This window comes from Choloepus didactylus, chromosome 18, assembly GCF_015220235.1.
Source record: "Choloepus didactylus isolate mChoDid1 chromosome 18, mChoDid1.pri, whole genome shotgun sequence".
Classification (NCBI taxonomy): domain Eukaryota; kingdom Metazoa; phylum Chordata; class Mammalia; order Pilosa; family Megalonychidae; genus Choloepus; species Choloepus didactylus.
Window position 1 is genome coordinate 55541933 of NC_051324.1, and position 24256 is coordinate 55566188.

The 24256-nt window shown below is 34.8% G+C and overlaps 1 protein-coding gene across 10 annotated transcripts in view; it reads left to right on the forward strand.

The window, feature by feature from the left end:
- The window catches only part of BPTF (bromodomain PHD finger transcription factor), a 164580-nt gene extending 144196 nt beyond the window's left edge, over positions 1-20384 (forward strand). For 7 of the 10 annotated variants that reach the window (XM_037810590.1, XM_037810599.1, XM_037810593.1 and 4 more), the window contains 6 exons: positions 5029-5342; positions 8152-8325; positions 9060-9252; positions 10179-10263; positions 14024-14210; positions 19475-20384. In XM_037810590.1, the coding sequence (XP_037666518.1) occupies positions 5029-5342; positions 8152-8325; positions 9060-9252; positions 10179-10263; positions 14024-14210; positions 19475-19511 (990 nt within the window). In that variant the 3' untranslated portion in view covers positions 19512-20384. The remainder of the gene's footprint in view (positions 1-5028; positions 5343-8151; positions 8326-9059; positions 9253-10178; positions 10264-14023; positions 14211-19474) is intronic. The other 3 variants (XM_037810594.1, XM_037810597.1, XM_037810600.1) reach the window with 1 other exon arrangement.
- The last annotated feature ends 3872 nt before the right edge of the window (positions 20385-24256 follow it).

The following is a 24256-nucleotide window of genomic DNA, read 5'->3' on the forward strand; positions in this document are numbered from 1 at the left end:
TACCCCACCTTAAATTATGATAGATTTCAGAGGAATCAAAATTTTAAATGTAAAAAAGGAAACCACAAAAATACTAGTTGAAAACATGACTGTGATTTTAACAACTCCTAAGCATTACAAAATCCAAGTGCTGCAGAAGAAAATATAAGATTTGATGACACAAAAAGAAAAGGTTTTCTATAGGGAAAGAAGAAAAACTGTCAACAACATTGAAAAACAGATAACAAAAAAGGGGAGAAATTGTGATATTTATGACAGAGTTAGTAGTTCTAAACTTCACAGAGCTCTTAAATCAATAAGAAAAGGTGAGCACTCTAAGAAAAATGTATGAGACAATCAATTTTCAAATTTAAAAACGCCAGTTATCAATAAACATATAAAAAAATATTCTACCTGACTACTAATGAAAGAAATGAAAATACCATTGGAGAACAGGGCAGGGAGAGCATTTCTCTAGAAAATACCATGTTTTTTCTAGAGACTGTTTCCTGAATATTTATCAAAAGACTGTAAGACATGCATACTTTTTGGTCCATAATTTCACTTCTAGAAATTCTTCTAAGAAAAATCATGTATGATATGTGAACAAGGGCTTCATTAAAGTGTTAATAATAACAGAAAAATAATAATGATTAAAAAACTGGAATTAGCCTAAAGTTAATCTGTTTATCAACAGGAGCCTTTATCCCTTTTGGTGGGCTAGTTGTTTTTTTTAAATGCAATTTTATTGAGATATAATTGCATAACATACAATCATTTGAAGTTACAGTCAGTTGTTCACAGTATCATCATATAGCCGGGCATTCATCACCATAATCAAACTTTGAACATTTTCATTATCCAAAAAATAAAGATTAAAATAAAAAAGAACATCCAAAACATCCCATTCCCCTTCTCCCCACATTGTTCGTTTACTTTTTTTAATTCAGTTTGAGATATATTCACATCCTACAGTCATCCACAGTGTACAGTCAGTTACTCACAGTACCATCATACATTGTGCGTTCATCACCAGAATCCAATTTTGAACTTTTTCCTAACTCCTAAAGAAAAATAAAAGCAAAAAAGAACACCTAAATCTTTCCATCCCCTTAATCCCACACTATTTTTCATCTAATTTTGTCCCCATTTTTCCACTCATCTTTCCATACACACTGGATAAAGGGAGTGCAAGCCACAAGGTTTTCACAATCACATGGTCACTGTGCAAGCTACGTGGTTATACAGTTGTCTTCAAGAATCAAGGTTGCTGGGTTGCAGTTCAACAGCTTCAGGTATTTCCCTCTAGCCATTCCAACACAGTAAAAACTAAAAAGTGAAATCTATATAGTGCATAAGAATACCCTCCAGAGTGATCTCTCGACTCCATTTGAAATCTCTCAGCCACTGGAACCTTATTTTGTTTCATCATCTCTTCCCCCTTTTGGTCAAAAAGATCTTCTCAATCCCACATTGCTGGGTCCAGGCTCATACCCAGCAGTCATTTCCTGCGTTGTCGGGGGGGGGGGGGCAGATTTACACCCCTGGGAGTCACGACCCACGTAGGGAGGAGTTCACCTGCCGAGTGGGCTGGGGGTGGGGTGGGGGGCTACATCTGAGCAACAAAGAGGCTCTCTGGGGGGGTCTCCTAGGCACAATTACAAATAGGCTTAGCCTCTCCCTTGCATCAACTAGCCTTACAAGGGAAAGCCCCCAGATCAAGGGCTTGACCCACTAAATTGGCAATTCTCAGTGTTTGCAGGAAAATCAGCAATAACCCAGGTGGGGAAGTTCAGCATTTCCGCATTTCTCCCCAGTTCCTTGAGGGGTGGTGGGCCCATTTTTAACATACTGTAGGAAGTTTAGCATCCTTGCCCTGGGTACCAAATGCCAGGAGCATACCCATAATTCTAAGAACCACAAAAATGTCCCAGCCCCCTCCACACATATTCCCAAATGCTGTCTAGGAGGTGTCAGTGCTACCCCCAGATGAGTTAAATAAATTTTGGAATGTCTACACAGTGAACTGCCATTTTAACAAAATGGTATATGTGGGATTGGTGTTTTGTTTCTTGATTCTTCAGGGAAATTTTCAATGATAAATTGTTGAATGAAAAATGCAGATTGCAGAATAGTATATTACTATTATTGTTACTATTCATTCAACAAATATTTATTTAACATTTAAGATGTGCCACACACTGTTCCCACTCCATTCTTCTGTACAATGTTGGGGAATATTTTTAGTATACAGTACAGTCTGTGTCCTTTATATGTAAATAACTTGTCCATGTACATTCAGATATTGTCCTACAAAGCAATTACCTTGGCCAGCAAATAAAGATAATCTGTAATTCCATCCCCCAAAGAGAGTCTCTTTAAAATATTTTTAGAATGTATTTTTGTATATGATTTTTCTGTATATATTCATATACAGACACATTTCAAGCAAAAGCAGAATCACACTAGAGACAACATATACTGAACATTTTTCTGCATTGAATATATTATGCAGCCTCTTAAAAATGTTATTACTATTGCAAATACTCAGTTGTCTACAGCTATGGTGTTCTTTTCGACAGTGTATTACTTATGAGGGAGAAAAGTTATTCTTTAAGAAAGAAAGTGTGTATTATTTGAACTAGCAGAATAATTATTTTACTGTCAAGGTAATTTGCTTTGTATCTACCTGTTTTTCTATCATTTCTGCTTGTCTTTGTGATAAAATAATTTCCTGTTCTTTTTTTTAAAAAATGGGACTCCTTCATTTAGCTCTATCCATATCTCAAAATCTGTAAAGTTTTTGTCAAATTGTTCTATAAAACTAATTTCATAGGGAGTGAATTCAAGATTTTGAATTCAATAGATGTTGTTGGTTATCTTTTTCACATTACATGTTTTCATTTTTCTGGGGTGTTGATTTTGCAAACTTATTTTGAATGAGGGGGTTTTATTTTTGTTTTCTCTCTTGAAACTCATAGTCCATCCAGTCCTTAACTTCAAAACAGTGAGCCTACTCTTATAACCTGTCTCACACAGAGCATGTTTAATCCCATTTATCCTGCTGAAGCTGTTATTTGGCTACCACCTCCTAGTTCTGAACCTGGAGCCAGTATGCTTACAGGTTTAGCCCTATTCACAGTTTTGTATTTCTGTTCCATAAAGATATTTATATAATATTCAAGCTTGGCTATGTCTTTTCCATTTTCTCATTTTTATATTTTACTGTATCACTGATATGTGCTTGAAGGGGGTTAGGAGCTAGTCAAAGTCATTATTCTGCCTTGGTTTTCCTAAAATCCATCTCATTATGTTATAAACACATTATATAAATTAGGAAAAATGAAACTCAAGATTTACTTTCTTCCTTAGGCAATAGTTGAGATTCTCTTTTTAAGTAGAGAAGGGCTGTTGAATAGTCACACAGCTTATTTTCTCCCTTATTGGACTATCTAGACTTTTAGAGAAAATAGATTTATTAAACTAGGACTATTCTGGTATGACTTAGGATTTTTGAGATGATTAAAAGCTTCCTGAGATACTAAGGTAGTGATTCTTACTAGTGTTATCATCTGTGGATGGAGGGGCAGCATAGAGGTAAAAGGGTGCTGGTTGTAAAACTGCTATTTGTATTTTAGATAGAAATGGACTTTACTTTAGGCAAGTCTTTGAAATGGTTTTGTCTTTTCTTCTCTTTTTTTCCTTTTCATAGACAACTACATGAAGCCTTAGCTTTAGAATCTGTAAAACTGCTGTAGGTCCAGGGATTCATTTAAATTATCATTTAAAGCAGCTGTTTGCTGCTTGGAAGCTACTCTGTGTCTCTGAATTTAAATGAACGTACCATAATAGTACATGTAGTGTCAAACGAATAAGTGATGAACAGCTTATAGACTACTTTTTAAGAATCAGAATTTCACTTGTTTTCTTTTATCTACTGTTCCCTCATATGAATAAGAGACTCGAGAGCCTCCTTCTCTCTAAGCCTTTAATACCTAGAATATCTTCAAATGTTTAACAGTGTTAAAAAGAATGATTTCAAGTCTGAATGTACCCCTGAGGTTATTGGGATAATTTTGAAAATTTCTTTAGGAGGGAAAAAAAAATCAATTCAGGCTTCCCTAGAAAACTTTTTAAAGGAAATGTGGGCTATCTAAATTATTGCCCTAAGAGTCTTTATAAAATTTTGGCAAGCAAAATGATTTTTATGAAGAAAATGTTTTGGGAATGTTTTTCATATTTTAAATTGTAGAAATTTTTAAATGTCTCAGCTTTTAAGAAATATTCTTGGTCATAGCTAAGATTTATGTACACTGAGATCTTGTTCATGAGTGTCAATCACAGTGGGTTTTCTCTGAGGAAATACAATTTGCTTTACCCATCATTTCCAAGAATAAGTTGTAGCATTGGATAGCAGAGGTCTTCTAAAAAATATTTCACATGAAAAACAGTAAAGGTTTTAATTTCTGGCAAAATATGCATGAAGAAAATAGTGTGTTATGTTTGCCAGCTCTGCTGTTTCTCTAGTCTTACATTCTAGATCTAGGAGCATAGCAAACAAGGCTGATCTGTCTCTCATTCTGCTCTGAGCTGATTTTGAGTATCACATTCAGTCTCTGAAGAACAGAATGCATTGGTGAGAAGAAAACAGCTAGTTGGGTAAGGACATGTGAAATCGTTTCCTGCCCAGTGACTGAAATAGCCAGGATATGACAGTAGGCAAGTGGAAGCAGACATTCTTTTTGGACACTTGCTCATCTTACTGTCAGATCTCCTTTGGAAGATAATTAACAGCTTTCTAGTTGTTGTTATGTAGTAATTTTCTATTTTGATTAATAGCTTTCTAGTTGTTATATAATAATTTTCTATTTCTGATTGTTTTGCTTGGGTTTAAGATAAAGTAGGAAAAACCCTGTTTGGAATTGCTAGAATTCCTCAATTTAGACTGAACTATTGAGATACCTCTACGGTGGAGGTAATGCATTGTTCTCTGGGCAGATCATGCATTTTTGTTGTTCTCATGACAGTCTTGTATTCATTTGTGAACAGGAAGAGCTAAAGAGAGACCTCAAAATTAAGAAGGAAAAAGACATGGTGGAGGCTACACCGTTAACTGCAACTCCCACAGTGACTGTGGCTCCTCCAGCCCCTCCGCCTTCACCTCCACCTCCACCTCCTCTGCAGCACACAGGCCTCCTGCCCACACCCTCAGTACCTGCAGCTTCCCAGAAAAGGAAGCGGGAGGAGGAAAAAGACTCAAGTTCAAAGTCCAAGAAGAAGAAAATGATCTCTACTACCTCAAAGGAAACTAAGAAAGACACAAAGCTTTACTGTATCTGTAAAACGCCTTATGATGAATCTAAGTGAGTAGATCTTTTTGAGCTTGTTTTCTCAGAAGTTTAGCATTTTAAATTGACAAATGACTACATTGATAGAAATATAAATGAAAATAGTTATAAGTAAGGGTAAAAATGTTTCATCTGTGATCTTTCATCTAATCTTAACCTTAACACTAGAAAAGTAAAATTTATTATTTCACATTTTCATGATTCTTGTTTGTCCTCCATCATGTTCTTTACTGTCAAAAACAAGCTTTCTGTTGCTCCTTTGCTTTCTCTTCTCTCTGGATTAACTCCAAATCAATCAGTAATGCTCTCTGGAGAAGGAGGTTTATTATCGCTGCCCAAAAATGAGAGCATCCTTTCTGGGATGTGTTCACAACTCTGTGATTACATCACATCCTTAAACTGTCTTGAGTATGAATAATGCAAGAGGTTTTTTATTGTTTTATTTTAAGCAATTCTGTGTTTTTTGTATTGGAATACTGCAGCTTATTATATTTTTTTTAGAAAGTTCCCACGTTCCTATTGGGAACAAAAGTCAGAAACATACAAAACATGTTCTTTCACAATTCCTCATGTATGACACTCAAAAATTTGATGAGCATGGCAACCGGAAGCTGTTTTTGACCATTGTGACTTGCATTTGGTGAAAAAAGCAAGACTGTTTAGAGATGCTAATCCATAAATGTAGATTCTTTTTTTCTGTGTTATTACCATCCTTCAACTAAATATTTAGCTTCCATTTTGAGCATTAAAATGTAGGCCAGCTTTTTCAAGCCAAAATTAACCAAAATTTTTTTTACATTACCAAAAAATTCATTTGATTGTGCTAAAAATATATGGCCACTTAGAAATATCTTTAAGTGGATGCCTAAGCAATTCATAAAATAAAAGTGTAGTCTCTTTAATGATGTTTAAGTTACAACATTGAAGCTGTTGGTGGTGCTATCTAAATCATAAGCTCAAGTGCTAGATCAGAACTTTTTGTTGGTATATTTAGCTGTGTTTTGAATTAAACATTATTCAGTTTGTATCAGTTTAAACATCTTCATTTTTCATTGTCTTACCACTTTGGAAATCATACATAATGTAAATAGTGGAACTCGATTAACTGATTTTTCCCTTAGTCTAATACAAGTGTGCCTCACTTAAAGCAAAATTCACTAAGTGATTTACAGAACGGAATAAAACATGAGTTACTCTTTCTATAAAAAGATTGTTTATGTAAGGCTTCTTTGATCACTTAAAGTATTCAGATCACAGAAATTCATTTCACCCACAACTTTTAAGGAATGCCCAAGTTGCATAAAATGAGGTAATGTGTATATGTGCTCATTCTATTGATATTGCCTCATTAATTTGTGGATATTTCATGTTTTTCTATTTGTCATTATTAATATTCAGTACACCAGGTCCATTCACTCCATGTTCTAATTGGAATGAGTTAGTGGGTTTTTTTAGGAGAATTTTGTAATCTCTCTGAAACGAGTTTAACCTGAGGCTGGTTTGGGACTCTAGGGACAGGGTGACTAAAAATTCAAGTCCTGAGATTACTTCCAAAACACACAGCCCACAGCATGTGAAGGTGCAATACACAAAACCACCTCAGTGTCTTCCACCTGTGTAGTGAAGAATCATAGTTCAAAAGAAAAAAGAGAGTAAAAGGATAAGCTACAGGACCACGTTCATGAAGCAGGTCAGTTTGAGACATGAGGACTACCTTCATTTCTTTAGGTAAATTTACCAAGAAATGCCTCCGTGGAACTAAAGGTGCCAGTGGCATCAGCAAGGCCACTCTTTTTCCCTGATTTATGCTTATTCTCCCCCTGACTTGACATGGCATTCCCACACAGCACCTGTCAACGCTTTCAGAAACATGAGATAAGTATTTGTTATAGAGATAATCTTCATTTTGTCATTGGAGATCTTATGTTAGAAAAGCCCTGGAGGGTTAACTGTGTGTGGTTATCCACAGTTGAGTGTAGGAGTGGTTACCACACTCATACAGCCCACCTTTGCAAATAGTGTAAAACCTCTTGCACTTTTGGATAACTGTTCTTACATCGTGTTCTGCACCGTGTATCCCTGGTTTTTAATCGAAGCAGCTCCTTCAGAGTTCCTTACCATTTAATTACCCAAGCCACTTTCCACATTTTCACATACATTATATTAACTGAAAAAACTGGCCCGTATGAGAAGGTGATTTTTAATTAGATTCGATTCCGATGTTTATTTAGTAAACTTGGTCGAAATGGAATTGCTACATGTACCTATCTTCATTTTTTTCATATCATTTTGACCATTTATCCTCTACACATGGCTGACCTGCATGTTCCTTGTAGTGTAACTTCTTGGTGTTTGCGCTTTGCTTTTGTTTTCAAATTTAAATTGTGAGATACATTTTCAAACCTATCTAAGAAATAGCCCTGATTTTGAAATGGCTTCTGTGTTATAGGTTTGACAGATGTAAGTCTTTGATTCTTTGGCTTTGGTTTTTGTGCCTGTTGCAGTTTTGCACACATTCATTAAGAGGGAGACATTACCATCAGTGTGTTGTTTATTTTTTTCAAAATCCAGTATGTTTTTAAAGACCCATATTTCACTAAACAGTGTATTTGTTGAAATTGATGTGAGTGACTCTATGTTTCCACGCTTGATACAGTGTCAGATGCTGTAGTTTGCCAGGGTTCTGTTGGATTCAGGATATATAGCTGACTCACTGCAGAAAGTCATCCTGTAAGAAAGTGAATCAAGGCAGGGAAGACAGATTTAAGTACCGTGCAGCTCAAAATGACAATCACATTGTCATTTTCATTGTGAATACTTTTAGGTTCTATATTGGCTGTGATCTTTGTACTAACTGGTATCATGGAGAATGTGTTGGCATCACAGAAAAGGAGGCTAAGAAAATGGATGTGTACATCTGTAATGATTGTAAACGGGCACAAGAGGGCAGCAGTGAGGAATTGTACTGTATCTGCAGAACACCTTATGATGAGTCACAGTGAGTTCTGATAAGAGCATCATATTTAATTATTTAGGAAGCCAAATTGCTCTGACTGATTACTTATTTATTTTAAAATAAAAAGCAAGGTATTTTTTCTGCATATATTATACACTTACATTACAAATTCCTTCCCAGTTTTTTTCTCTTTTTCCCTCTTTACCTCCCCTTCAAAATTATGTTGCTTTGTGGTGAATGTTTGAGATGCATTGGGAAAAATATGGTTTAATGGTAGATTTGATTCTTCCAATATATAACATAGAAATTAATGAGATTAAAATAGCCCGACTTGTTTGGACTTTATCAGTGTTTGAAATGGTGCTTTATTGTAGGTTAGAAAAACACTAACTTGGGTACAAGCTCTGTGATTCTGTTTATTTATTAGCTTATAGGATTTAGAACTTGCCATTTGATATGGTATTTGTTGAAAGAATTTTGGCTTTATTTTGTTTTGAGCTTTAAAGTTAATTAAATGTTTTGTTTTGTTTTTTTCAAATTGGTTCTCCAGTGTTCTTAATAACTTTTTACTGCTTGTTAACTTCAAGAATACTAAATTAACAAACACATTGGAATGTCAAATCTTCAAGAGTATCAAAACAACCATAATACTAAAATATTTTTATATCCCAGGGTTTAGCACATTTTCAGGTGCATGTTTTCTTACTTTTAAAAGTAAATTATAAGTAATGGTATTCCATCTGTTTGAACTCACATTTCCATTTCGGATCTTGCAGATTTTATATTGGCTGTGACCGGTGTCAGAATTGGTACCACGGGCGCTGCGTTGGCATCTTGCAGAGTGAGGCAGAGCTCATTGATGAGTATGTCTGTCCACAGTGCCAGTCAACAGAGGATGCCATGACAGTGCTCACGCCACTAACGGAGAAAGATTATGAGGGCCTGAAGAGGGTGCTACGTTCCTTACAGGTGAGACACCTCTGTGTACATGGGGTTTGAAAATGAAATCAGCATGACTTTGAAAACACTTCCAGGGATTGAACTTTACAGTCTTAGAGTGTGTGAATATTTAGACTCCCAGCTAGTCTAGTGAAGTAATTGACAAACTTCAGTTATTCACATGGCCGATGTCATGAGATTTACCATATCCACACACCACCTCAGCTGTTGTTGATTGAATACTTTTATTTTAAAATGCCTCAATTTTTTAACCTAAATTTTATTTTTAAAGAAAACTCTATCTTGCCACCATAGATTGAAAAACAGTTTAAGTTCTAGTGAGATACAAACACTTCTCTAAGGTTTTGAGCCAAAGCTTTCCCTCTCTTGTTAAAAATAAAAGGCAGTGAGGATGGCTTGCAAGATTAGTGAGTGTTAGAGATGTATTTAAGGCCGAGATCACTGCAATGAGACTTTCCCCATTGTAATCATAATCAAAAAAATTGAAAAAACTGATACAAGAATAATAGTCCCCATATGTAGTCGAGTGTTAGTTAAGGTCACATTTCTGCTACCTCATTAACCAGCAGTGGTAACCATTTCACACTTCAAACCCATCTCACACCAGTTTTAGAGAAGTGATTGCAGTGCCAGCATCATTCAGGTGGCAGATCATCAAGTAGGGGCCAGAATACAGATTTCTTGACTCATAGGCTAGTGCTTCACTTCTTCATACCGAGATGCTCAGACCGCCCTCTGAGAACTGCTCATTTAGAGAAAAATCAGCAAAAAATCATCCAGTAGATAAAAACTGAATGAGCAAAATCATTTCATTTCATATATCAAATTCAAAACTGATTTTAGAGCTTAAGAGTTGATATAATGGCTCGACTGGGCAACCTAAATGGAATCAGTATTTCTACCTGACATTAACAATGCGTATTTTTTCATTATAGGCCCACAAAATGGCCTGGCCTTTCCTTGAACCAGTAGATCCTAATGATGCACCAGATTATTATGGTGTTATTAAAGAACCTATGGGTAAGTACTTGAGTTGAATATGGAGTTGTATCATAAGTCTGCAGATATTTTATTTATCATGTATAAAATTGATATATCATGAGGATATCTCAAGCAAGGCTGGTGGGGTATAAACCAGTATAGTCACTGGAGGAGAAATTGGGTGTGCCTGTTGAAGTTTAATGTGCATGCCCTTGAACCCAGCAATTTTCATTTCTCAGAATTTACGTATACATAAGTGTGTTGTTCATTGCAGAAATGTTTATTATTGTAGAAACACTGGAAATGACCTAAGTAGCTATCAATAGAGAAGTAGCTAAATCAATAATATAGCCACGCAGTCTAGTATTATGCAGCTATGGAAAAGAATGAATGAAATCAATGAATGGGTCAGGGACTGTCTGACCCTCTCAACCTTCCCTGTTACCTTTTCCTCATCTAGTCCTGAAGGAAAGCAAATTTGATGGACCTATTGTAGGGACCCAAGAAAATAGAGTCTCATTCCCCCACCCACCCACCCAAAAAGTTTATAGACAACATTCATAAAGAAAGTGAACAGCTTTAGTACAAGTGATTGTATTAAAAAATAATAATAATAAGATGAAGAAGAACCAATCTGCAAAAGAAAGTGATTGTATTAAAAAATAATAATAAGATGAAGAAGAACCAATCTGCAAAAGAAATTATAAAAATTAAAACATAGATTAAAAAAAACTTCAAATGCTGCCACAAGAATAGCTCCAGGTGATGAAAGAATTGTGTTCAAAAACCAGCTGAGCATTTTTTAAGTGAGAAGGGTTTGTGTTCAACAAGCACAAAGAGGGGGAAACATGAAGACGAAATAAATGAGAACTTAGTTAAAACTATCTCTCAGAAACAAAAATAAATAGTTTGTTGACTCTGTTCTCCTGACATTGAACATAGAAGAAGTTCATCTTTGTACATATTTTAGACTTGAGTCGTCTCCTTTGAGAAAGTGCCTGGGGATGTTCGTTTTTTAAATACACACAAAAACACACACACAAACAATATGAAAGTGTGTGTGTGTGTGTGTGTGTGTGTATAATAAGTAAAAGTATAAATAATATGTATAGTATATATTTTTATATAGATAAAGTTTTTTTCTACTTACGAAAGTAACATGTTAGTTGTAGGAAATATAGAGGGGAAAAAAGAGAGGATAAAAGGTACCTTTCATCTTTTCCTGACTGAAGAAGCCATCTCTACAGGAAATAACCACCATTAAGTTTTGGTGTGTGTTAAAATTCAGATTACGTAGTAAATGTTTTCTGCCTGGCAGTCCTTTTCCTGTGTCATTAATCTTCAAAACCGTGGTTTTAATGGCTTTATATAATTTATTAATTGAATATACCTTAACTTATATAACCAAAATTCTACTTTTGAAGAAATAGTTTCATTCTTTCTCTTTTTCTCTTTCTTTTTGCTTTTGTTCATACCACCAAGATAAACATCATCTTATGTAAGCATGTACATAAGATCATATAGATCTTTAAGACATATTGTTGAAAGAAAAATGCAAGTTACAGAATAATACTTAGGTTTTAAGCAGTAAACAATTGTTTCTAAGGGTATATCTTCTAGACAGGAAAATGTCTAGAAAGATTAAACAAAACTGAAAAGTTTTCAGGTAGTTTTCCTGTAAGAGGGAGCAACAGGATCAGGAGTTTTTATTTTCTTAAACAGAAAAAAGCTTGTTGTTTATCCTGTTTTATAACATACTTTGTAAACTTAGTACCTTTTTCCACACCATCTGTGAAACAGCTATGAATGTAATTAAATAATATAACCACTCCCCTATTAATGAATATTTCTGTTGTGTGCACTTTTTGCTACCATAAATGATGTTTTAGTAAGCAGTCTTTGCTCATATATCTACCTGCACTTGTTTGTCTTCTGAGGAAAAATTTTTAGAATTGGAATCTCTGGGTCAAAGGGTATGTGCACGTTTTAGGCTTTTGATAAATATTTTCAAATTGCATTCCAGTAGATCAAACTAGTTCCGCTAATGTGCCCTTTTCTCCGCATGCTTGAAAACACTGGGTATTATCACTCATTTGAGGAGATTATTGTTTATCTTTGAAAACATGTATTTCAAAAGTAATGTGTTAATTTACCACCACTCGCATATTCTCCCCTGGAGGTGACCTCCATTAATAGGTTGATTTTATAATTTTTATTCTCTGCTAATTTGAACAAATAGATGTGTGGTTGTTTACATGTCTTTGATAACTTGATATATTGACCATCTGAATTTTTTTCTATGTTGATGTCCTATTCATATATTGTGCCCATTCTTCTCTTGGGTTATTCGTATTATTCCCAATGATAATTAAAGGCTATTTATATAATAATAAGGACATTTAAATGTTTTATAGTGATTTTTTTTGGCATATAGTAGTTTTTAACAGTTTTGGATTCAAATCTATTAATCATTATGGGTTCGTTTTTTAGTATCATGCTTAGAAAGTTTTTTTTTCCCTACTCCAGGATATATACACTCATCTCTCTGTTCTAGCACTTTTTATTGTTTTAAATTTTGCCCTTAAATTTTAACCCACCTAGAATTATTTTGGCATGTAGTGTGAGGTGGAAGTTTTTTTAAGGTATATAGTCAGTTGCCCAGCGCCATTTATTAATGAAGTCTTCCTTCCTCTGCTGATTTGAAATGACAGCCTCAACATAAATGACATTCTTACACTAAATACAGTGAGGTCTGTTCCTATTTTGAATTTAGTTCCACTGATGTTGTCCTGCACAGTGCCACACTTTTCATTATCACAGCTTTATAATATTTTTTTAATGTCTGGTAGGTTAAATTCCTTCCCATTACTTTTATTTTTTCAAGTATTTCTTAGATATTCTTGAGCTTTTTGGGGGTGAGTGACCTTTAAAATCATTTTTCCAGATTCCAAAAATTAATAGCATTGTGATTTAGTTTGTAATTGGGTTATCTTTCAATCCTAGACAGATTTGAAATCACTGGCCTTTTTCTCTCTCAAATTTTTATGAAAAATTGTGTACTGACTCTCCTTCAAACAGAACTTTCTCCTAGGAGCTAATGTTATTTCAGGTAGATTTAGCTCAGTGTATTCCAAAGCAGTTTCCTGTATACCACTCTTAAGATTTTTGCTATTTCTGAATACCACCTGCACTATTACATGCTAATATTTTTATTCATAGCAACTAATAGTTTTCCCTTAATTTATTTTAAGTAGAAACTTTGTATCATTGTCACCAGGAATGGTAAATGAGTATCACTTGTCATAAATGTAAGGTAATAAAAATAAGTAAAGAAAACAGTATGATGTTATTAAAGTCCAATACGAGGATCATTAGAAAAAAGAAACTCTTAAGAAGTACAGAGATTTTTGGATTTCCACCTTCTTTTTGTACATATAACATACCTAATTTTTTGCATGAGAGAATTTATTATATGTAGATGTAGAGACCATGTTGATAAGGTTTCATTTATTTCAAACCAGTTAAATAAAGAGCTGTTCTGTATAGTTAACAGAAAGTAAAAGAATCTTCTTAACCAATATTAGCTAAGAGTTATATTTTAGACTCCCAGTCAAAACCAAAATTTGAAAAGTGCCCCTCTTTTCTTCATGAATTGCAAAATAGGACCCTAGTGGTCAACTGGGTCTCTTCCAGGACTTATTGGGCAGTAAATTCTTATAAGTCAGCTGCCAGAACTATTCTCAGTTACGTTGGAAACACCTTAAAGCTTTGATAATGTTTTACATTTTGTGTTTTTAAGACCTTGCCACCATGGAAGAAAGAGTACAAAGACGATATTATGAAAAGCTGACAGAATTTGTGGCAGATATGACCAAAATTTTTGATAACTGTCGTTACTACAATCCAAGTGATTCCCCTTTTTACCAGTGTGCAGAAGTTCTTGAATCATTCTTTGTACAGAAGTTAAAAGGATTCAAGGCTAGCAGGTGAGCAAATGTGTTCAGTGTTCTAAATTAAATCAGCTCCTCAAACTCTTTATACTGTTCTGGTTAAGGAATCAACTAATGCACCTTACGATAAATTTGAACTTTAAAAGCAACAATCTAAAAAGAAAAACCAAGAATCTAGCATTATGATATGATACAAAGAAAGTGGGCAGATTTAATAATGAGAAATTGCTGAATTTGTTTTTGATCTACTTAAAGTAATTTGTTAAAACTCAAAAGACATTTATTGAATGTTTACGGAATGTGAGATGCTATCTTAAATGCCATAGGGCACATACAAAGGTAGTAAGACAGAGCTTTTGCTCTCGTTGCATTTACATCCTAATTAGGGGATTAGAGAAGTATAAAAATGACTTTTATAGGACTAAGTAACGGAAGGACCATAAAGGGGGGATTTAGAGCATTTTCTCTTTAGTTCATGTTTGCTATATCTTTGAAATAAAGTTTTATTTTATTGGATACTTTTTCTATGGGCAAAGCTGGAATTTAATCTATGTCCGCAGACCTTTTCTTTGAATCTCCAGAAACATAAAAGCATTGAGCGACACGGCACAAAATTTGGTTATTGTGATTTTCATGCCGTTCTGTTTCTGAACCACAGGATCCTTTCAAACCCATGATTTTTCTTCCTTCCAGCACAGGCCTGTTTTCCTTTCCTATGCTAGGTGCCACCACTCTATAACCCTTAGGATTCGTTACCCACCATTCCTCATCCACCAACCCTCAAGCTTGATTGTCCTCAGATGTTCAGATGGGGTAAATCTAGGCTGTGTTTGGGCTTGGGCATCTATATTTTTCTAAAGAACTCCCTGCAGACTTTGTGCACCAAAATTGTAAGAATCAGTGCTTCCATGTAGTAATTTTCCATGAAGAAAATCTATAGGATGTTTTGTTTCTTTTCTCTAGTAGCAAGGTAGATAGTTACCAAGTACTGTATTTAGGAGTCAGTTCATGTAAAATAAAAGCGAAGGACAGAAACCCAGCAGAAGTATCCAGTTATCTTCTCTGCAAAGGAATAAAAAAACTATAGGGAAGGAGGGAAGCAAGGAAAAGAAGGAAGAGAGGAAAAAAAGAAGGAAGGAAGACTGGCTGGCAGACTGACTATAGACCAAGAAGCTTTAAAAAATCTATAAAACTTAACCATTTCTATTATCCCCTCTGTGTTAACTCATTAGCTATAAAACTGAAAATGTTAGGGACTTAATTAAGATGATAGAGCATTTGTATTTTTATACCCTCCCTTCTGAGCCCCCAGGAAAACAATAATAAAGGAATAAAAAAATGATAACTCACAATAATGAAGAGAATGTGGTAGAAATCAGCTGATGAGTTTTCAACAGATTCTGTAATATAGAAAGTGGACGGAAGAGAAATGACCAGGCAAGTTGCAGCCCAGACTTCTGTAGGGCTCTCCAACAGAAGTGACAGCATACTGACCAGTAGAACCCCAGAGAACCTCTAGCCATGGAGATTCCTAAATATAATTGAAGGCAAGAGAGAAGGAAGAAAGGGATTAACTGAAAATCTGTGTATGGAGCAGTCACCCTTCTTAACCCCTGTGTGCAGATCTGTGTAGGAATCCAAAAGAACCAGAAGAACACAGGGTTCTTTTCTAAAGAAATGCAATGAACTGACTACAGAGAGTTAGAGCAGAGAGAAGAGAATTGGACCCAGAGTAGAGTTCTCTGGCCTCTAGAGGGTTGGGGTCCCCAGTTCTCTCATTCTGAAATAGTGATTCTTTACTGGGGATGATATGCTCACCCCCAATCTCAGGGACAATTGGCAATACCTGGGTGGGGCCTGCTACTGGCATCTAGTATGTAGAGGCCAAAGATGCTGCTAAATATCCTACAATGCACAGGACAGCCCCCCACAACAAAGAATTGTCCAGCCTCAAAATGTCAAAGAAACCTTGGTGTCAGGCAAAACCTGCCGTTCAGTAAGCCCTACACACGTACAAATGGCTCTGTAGGCCTGTGTCTAGTCCAGTGACTTATTATTCTCAACTGTGAACAGACAGGGATTGCCAGATATGTGAGGAGAGCCTGCAGCGTGAAAGAGAAAGGTCAAGGTGTACCAGAAAAATAGATTCCAGTGAAAACAAAAGAGAACTTTAGAAAAACAAAACCTCCAAATCACATCCTGAGAGAAACTGTAGAAGACATTACATCTATAAAATGTTAGAAATAAAAAACAGAGGACAAGAGTGATTGGAAAACATTTAAGTGTATTGCAAACAGAAAAAGATAAAATAAAGCAACTCCCTCAGCATAAAGAACAAAAAGACAAGGAGATGAAAAATATGACAGGAAAAAAAATAGGTTATAGAGTATCCAACATTCACTTAGTGGAAATTCCAGAAAGAAAGAAGGATGCAAAATTATTAAAAAAACTAAAGGAAATTTTCCTGAACTGATGAGAGATGTAAGAGTTCAAATCCAAGCAAAATGAATTCATGAATTCAGTAAATAAGACCCTGCTGTGTGCCCAATATTTGAAGTTAAAGAGTAGATAAAATAAAGCCCCTGCTTTCCATGGAGCTTATATTCTTCTAACAGTTGATAAACAGTTGATTAAAAAAAAAAAAAAAAAACAGGTGGACAAATAGAAAAGATCCACCCCTGTATACAGCACTGTAAAATTTCCATACACCAAGGATAAAAGGAAGTTCTAGAGTTTCCAAGGAAGATAAAACAGGTTATGTGTAAAGTAATGAGAATCAGACTGACATCAGACTTTACTACTGCCATTTAGAATGCCAGAATATTTTGGAGGAATAAATCCCAAAGTTTGAGGGAAAATTATTTGAAACCTAAAATCTGTGCCCAATCAAGTTTAGAAGCAGTATAAATACATTTTCAGTCATGTAAGGACTCAGAAAAGGTCTCTTTTACCATGCATCCTTTCTTAGCAACTTATTTTAAGATGTGCTCTAGGAAAATAAACAAATTAAGAAAGCGAAAGACCTTGAATCTAGAAAACAAGAGATGCAAGAAAGCAAGGAGAATTACTCTGAACCAGAGTGACATTGCTACAGCAGGCCTTTACTGAAGTCAGGTCACATTGGAGCAGGAGGATAGAGCACTCCCAAGAGAGATGTTTGGGGAAAGAAAATGATTTATGTATTAGATAATTAAGACAAAAAAAATAAGGCTGTGTTTAAGCCAAAGAATGTAAGGGGGCGGGGGAGGGGTATGAAAGGCAATCAGAAACTCAGCAAAACAAACAGAAACACCGAAAAGTTGTATAAGGAAAAGGCCATCTTAGCAAAGGTGCTATGGAGAAATATATTTACATGCTCATAATAATGTGAATATCACATTGATTTTCACCTTTTAGAATCAGCCTATAAACAAAGCATGGAAAATTTTAATTTGCTTCCTGATCAGAATGTAATGTTACTGCCTTGATAATGTCAAAGCGCAGATGAAAGTATGAGAAGTGAAAGGAAGCAGTTAGAGGTATTAATAGCATGAACTTGAGAAGTAGAGAGTCAGGCAATAATTATAGTTCACAGAATAAGAATTAGAGGTGTATTTAAAATTATAGGGAAATTAAAACTTGGACTCAAGAAGGGAGGTGGGAGAATAGTTAGGTGAGCTCAGTCCTCATCTGTCATGTTAGGGTTTAAACAATATGAAGTTGATTAAACAAAAAATAGCAGTATAAGAAACCTAACTACCAGAAAAAATCAAAAGTACAAAGAGTTCAAAGTGATTGATCCTAGGGAGCCTGGACTTCAAGTTGAGTAAAGGTAGGACATAGGACCATAACTTTTCATTTCTAAGCCCTTCCATGCCTTTTTTTTTACCATGTGTAATTACTCCTTTGATTAAATTTCCAAAATCACTCTTAAGAAATGAAAATGATCTAACCTGTGGCTGACTGTGAAGGTGGATGCTGGATTTTTGAGTCCCCACCGCACCCTGCTGCCAGGCCTGCAGGTGGAACCCTCAGTGTGAGTGGTGGCAGCTACTGATGAAGGAGAGAATGCAACTGGTGTTCCTGGGGCCTGTGGCAAAACAAGTGGATTGGGGGAAGGAGAGACAGAGGCCTAGAGGCTGGGTCTGTGCAGTAACGGGCCACGTAGGAGATCTTGCCATCTGGTTATTTCACATGGCTTTTTATTATAATCAAGTTTACATAATTTTCATTAAAGAACATGGGAGCAGAATTGAAAAGTTTGCTCAATTCTGCATAAATAAATTGAAATGCAAACAGTTTATGTGACCACAACTTGCTGTTGCCTTTTTGGGAAATTTGTGTTGATTTCCAGATTTAAGACAGAATGAGACATAAGTTTTCAGTCATTGAAATTTATTTACAGATTTCCAGTATTTCCTTTGCCATGTTTTCCTCATTTTTAATTTATGATCTCCAGTATTGTTTCACATTGTTTTCATTGCTGCACTTTGTTGTAATTCGTCATTTATACCATCCACGTTCTTTCTTTTCTTACAGATTGTGATATCTTTAGTCTGAATTTTTAACTGGAATCATAACTGGATTTTGGAGTCACTCTTTCCTTTATTTGTACCATGTAATTTTCTAATTCAAATATTGCCCCCAAAAAGTTTAGATTAGTTAGTATAATTTTTTAATGTTAAAAAATGTGTAAAGGAAAACAAGTTATTCCAGCAGCCATGTGAACAATGTATTTAAAAACTACGAACTCCTGGAATATATATTTAACTGCTATTGCAGTATAAAGTTTGACTTGGTCCTGGTAACTGTACAGTAATTTGGTTTACTGATGAAAGTTGTGAATAAAACTGTGAAATTAGGAAGAGGACTTTCTGAACTTTAATAGAAAAATGTGATTTAAATACTGCTTTTACTCTTCTAACGTAATTTTTTTCTCAAATTCCCAAAATCAGTGTAAACAAGTACACACACACACGTGCACGCACATACATATATCTTTTACCACAGTGGTAATTACTTCTGTAAATGTCTACTTGTCCCTTTGGCTAAAAATGTCATTTTCTTTAGTAGATAGGTAGATAGATAGATTTTAAATATTGGCTTTTTCCAGTGAGTTACCAAGTTTTTATTGTACAGTAAAAGACTTTAATATTATAGGTTAAAATTTTCTTAATTGTTCTCTTATATTTGCTTGCCAAGGGTGAATGAAAGAATATGGCTGCTTCCCCCAGACTGACTGACCTTGGCATCCACATAAAGCATCATTGTTTTCAAAAATGAAGGGTGCTTAATTGTTCCCTTTTTTCTGTATTCTGTAGGTCTCATAACAACAAACTGCAGTCTACAGCTTCTTAAAGTTCAGCGCGTTAACCTAACATAAAACACAGCAAGAATCTGGTTGTCTGAAATATTTTAAATTAAGGAGCCAGATGTTTTTAGTCAGGTTCTCCTGACAAGACTTGACCTAAACTTCTTTTTTATTGGTCATAACAGTCCAATTATATTCTTGGCCAGTTTTGTCCAAAGGACAAGGGAAAAGCAAAGTCAGCGACACCATTATCTTGTCAAGATCAAATGGTTTAACTATTGTGGCAGAAGCGGGAAAACTTTTGTTTATTGAAAAAAAAAAAGAAAAAGAAAGCAAGAAAAAAAGAAAATATGGGGTCAAGTGTAACTCCATGGAAATGCCACGTCTGCTCTTCAGTGAAGAAGCTGGTTTAGAGTCTCACAGAAAACTTTTGACTGTATTTATTTATTGTTGCAAAAAAAGACGCTTTTTTATTGCTGCCCTCATTTGTCAGCTAATTATTTTTTCTTATAAAATCCAACCCTGGTTACATGTAATCCATCCTGTATCTTATCATGATTCCTGTAGGTAAAAGTACAAGACAACCTCTAGATGTCTTTTCTTTCTATGAAAGGAGCTGCTATGTACACATGTGCACACACACACAACTGGGAATTAACAATGAGTTTATTGTTCATGGTAGATAAAATTAAGAGTGCATAAAGGTTGGGCTAAGTGGTCCTGGACTACAGACGCTGTTGCCTTGAATATAACAGTACAATTTGTCATTTACTCTGCACCAGGCTAAAATGAGTAAAATCTATTTGAAGGTATATCTTGTTTGTAAACATTTGTCAGATTCTAATTTTTTTCTTTTTGTATTAAAATTCAACTATGGATGTATATGAAACAAAATAAATGGAGATAATTTTTCTCCCACAGATGGAGGTGTCTTTGAATGTGCGCTAATGATTATCTGAAAGCCTTTGTGGGGAGAGGGAGGGCTGCAAGGTAAAATATAAGACAGAAAAACCTAGTTGTACCTGGCTTTCTCCAGGACAGTAGTAGCCCTTTGTTTTATAATTCTCAGCCCATTATCATCACTTTAAAGAATAATTATCAGGGGTGTTAATCTTGTTGCATCGATTATCATAATAATAAAAGAGGTAATGTGAAAAAATAGACATTGCCTTCATCTGTACATTATATTTCCCAGGCGAATTATCACCATCACAAGGAATCACAGACAGCTGCTTATATTTTATGAGGGGTGTTTTTAGATGACTTTGTCCTTTTTGTATTTTTTGTTTGTTCATTGGATTTTTGTTTCCACATAAGGAAAGATGTAGTGTAAGTAATAAGGAAAAAAAAAATGCAAACAACAGAGGAAGATAATTTTGCATGCTTTTTCCCTTCTGTGTTCTAACTTTCACATTGAATTACTGCATTGTAATAATAGCTTCTATAAAATCTGCCATAGTTGGATTATGCAGCTTTGCAAATATTTTACTAGACTTTGCACTAATTCATATTAACTTTGTCCTACCAAGTTCTGGAATTTATCTAATTATGTTTTTTTTAAAAAAGTTTCCCTGTATTTAATATTGCCTTGCTATGCAAGACCTTTCCCAGACCTTAGTTTCTTAAAAGAAAGACATTGCTAAAGTTACAGTTCTTTCTTATTACAGGCTCAGGTGTACAGGTCATTCTCGGTTAATTTTATCTAATGAAGCCCATTCCTCTTTGTACATAAAGATGACACATAAACCTATGCTCACAAACTAAAGAGACTAATTGTTAAACATGAAAACATAGAAACAAAGTTTTTGCTTAAACTATTAAGGTGAAAGTAGTTGAATATAGGTTATTTTGTCCTTTTAGGTTTTTTAAAAATGCTACATATTGTATGCATTGGGCTGATGCAAAAATTCTACATTTTAATGAATTATAAAGTTATTCTGAATCTCATCACGCCACAGTATTTCTGTACTATTTAATCGTGTATATAAATATATATGGGCTTAATCATTTAAAACTTGTTGCAGAAAGAACTTTCCTACCTGTAGGCGATAGATTGCTATGTTTTTAACAAATTGTGGCAAATTCTAAGGAGCAATTCTTTTTGTACGTAATAGGACATTTCATCCTAGAAAAATAAAGTAATGTTTTTGACATTGGATTTGGTGCAGTTTCTAATGAAACAATTGTTGGTTGTTTATGATGTATTTTCTGTAGCTGTTGGCATTGCCAAATTGTACATTAAAGGCAAATTTTATGGGAATCCTCAGACTAGGAAGATGTTAATTTCATATATGTATTTAACGGTATAATGCCTTTTGCAGTTTTTTTATCACCATATACATAAAGACATTTTATAGTTTTATCAACTTCAGAGCTTTAGTCTTTCAAAAGTAATTTTAGAAAACTGCATTCTTATAAAACAATGAGTTTCAAAAGCTGCTTTTCTATGAATAGTCTTTGACCTACTATTCAATAAGAGTCACATATTACAGTTATTTTGCGTTTAATAACCCAGGTATATAATGCACATTTGTGGTATTAAAATGTTTCTACCCCAGTTTTTGAGCTTGTAAATATATTTAATTTGCCTCAGTAAATTTTCCTTGGCTTTTTCCTTGGCTAAAAGTATTTTCAATGCTTTTTATTCTTAATCTGCCAAGTTCAAAATCCTTGAAACATTTCATAAAAAAGTATTTTCATAATATTAATAAGGTTTTTTCTCCTATCCAAATTCTGCAGGATTTGTATTTTAGTTTATGTCCTGCCATAGATTAAAAAAAATAATAATGTGAATTTTCGAAGGTATTTTTTAAAGTAAAACACTTAATTGCCTCTTTATATTCCAAATGGCCTGAAGTGTTATTTAAAAAGACACTGTTTTTTGTAATCTACCTTCCTAGACTCTGCAAATAAAAGTTCTTTCCTTATTTCTGTTCATTGTTCTTAGGCAAACTCCCTGCTTCTTTGTGTGTTTCTGATATTAAAGAGTCAGCCTGGTGGCCTTTTCGATCTCTGCACACTTATGAGCCAAGTCAGGTGGAGTGATGTGATTACTGTAGCACTCATGCTTTTAATGATTTGAGGCTATTACCCATAAATCCAGTCCTTAAAATGGAAATAGTGGTATCTCATAGGCAGAGTAATATCTTGTAAGTACCTAGAGGGGAAAAAGAGCCAGCTGAGAAGTATTTTTAATAATTTGAAATATTCTGATGTGCTTGTAGACAGTCTCAGAAGATCATGCCACTTGATCCAGTTTGGACCAAATTCAACTAAAGAAAGAAGCTATATTTTAAAAATGATAAAGTCTTGCCTTATCTAATTTATTTGAGCGTGTTCAAATATGTCCTGAAATTAAGATTATGCATTGCAGGCAGTGGCCCAGTTTTAGGTGTTTGCATCTGCATGTGCTTGATTAACCTTAAAATTTTAAGAGAAATATAAATAAATGAAGCTAAGTAATATCTTTAAAAAAGCTGTTGTAAAAAACTAGTACAAAAAAAAAAAAAAAAAAACCTGTTTATGTTTTATAGACCTTTCCCTACCAAAAGAAAAGAAAGTACTTCACTTTTCCTTGAATTCTAAAGTAACAGCTTTGAAGGAGGGATGCTATTGAGTTACTCTTGATGGCAATTGAGTATTTTATTGATGGCATATAGGCACAAAGGGCCCTTCTAGGCTTTGGAGCACAAGCCTGTGTGCTAAGAAAAATCTATCAATAGAGCTACAATAAATTTGCCAGTTTAAATTTACCATAAAATTAAAGATTATATGCAAGGTACTGACTGAATATTGGAAAGGAAATTCTTCTTCTCTTTTGCCTGACTTGGAATTGCCAGTCTATTTACTCCTGGACACATCCCCACTCACCCCACTTTGATTGCAGACATGGTCTCGAATTAGGGCCTTAATTTTATGCAGGCAGTTTCTGAAAAGCTAGCCTGCTTGTGTTTGCCGGGGTGAAGATACAACTTCTGAGTATGACACATATAGAATGGCCCTGGCATTTTGCATTCCCAAAATTTCTCAAAGTATTACCAAATCAGTCTTACTCAGAACCTCAAACACTCAGGCTTACGTAAAAGTGATTTTTTTTCCTCTTTTAAGCCAGAATTATTTATAACTTATCTTTTTGCTTTAACGTCTGTCCATCCAATCAGTAATCTATTTGGCCCTTTTGTAACTTTCCCCATCATGTTATCACTTAGCCTTTTGACATTTAAAAATTAGGCTTTGATTTTTGTGATTAGTGACATCTTATATCTGAGTTCATTTTGCCTTAACCCAGAAGCGCTTCACTAGCTGCCTACTTTACTACCAATGGTTTTTGTAATAATGCAGTTGATTCCCAAGGAGCAATTCTAATAAAATTTTTAATAAGTTGGGAAAAGTGTGTTTGGAAAATTCTCTAGAAGCCCTTCAGTAATACTTTGCCACAGAGTAGTCAGAACCTCTTAAATTTATTTTACCTCTCTGCCCTATCTTTGGGGCAAATAAGGTGGTGCTGTCTCTCATGACAAGAGCAATGCCATTGCTACATGCTTTCCTGTGAATTCTCTAATGTCCTGTCATGGGCTTCCTTTCAATATCTAGTGCTGCTTTGGGGCCATTCAAGACACATCTTGAGCTCCCTCACCTTTGAGACCAAATAGGCTGCTCTTCTCTCTTTGGTGCAATTCCTGTTTAGCTTTCTTTAGGGGGTAATCTTCAACCATGGCTTACTGCTGTCCCTATTCACAGTGCTTCAGATTAATCGAAGTACAGCTTGATCTTCTGAAAAAAATTGCCGTCT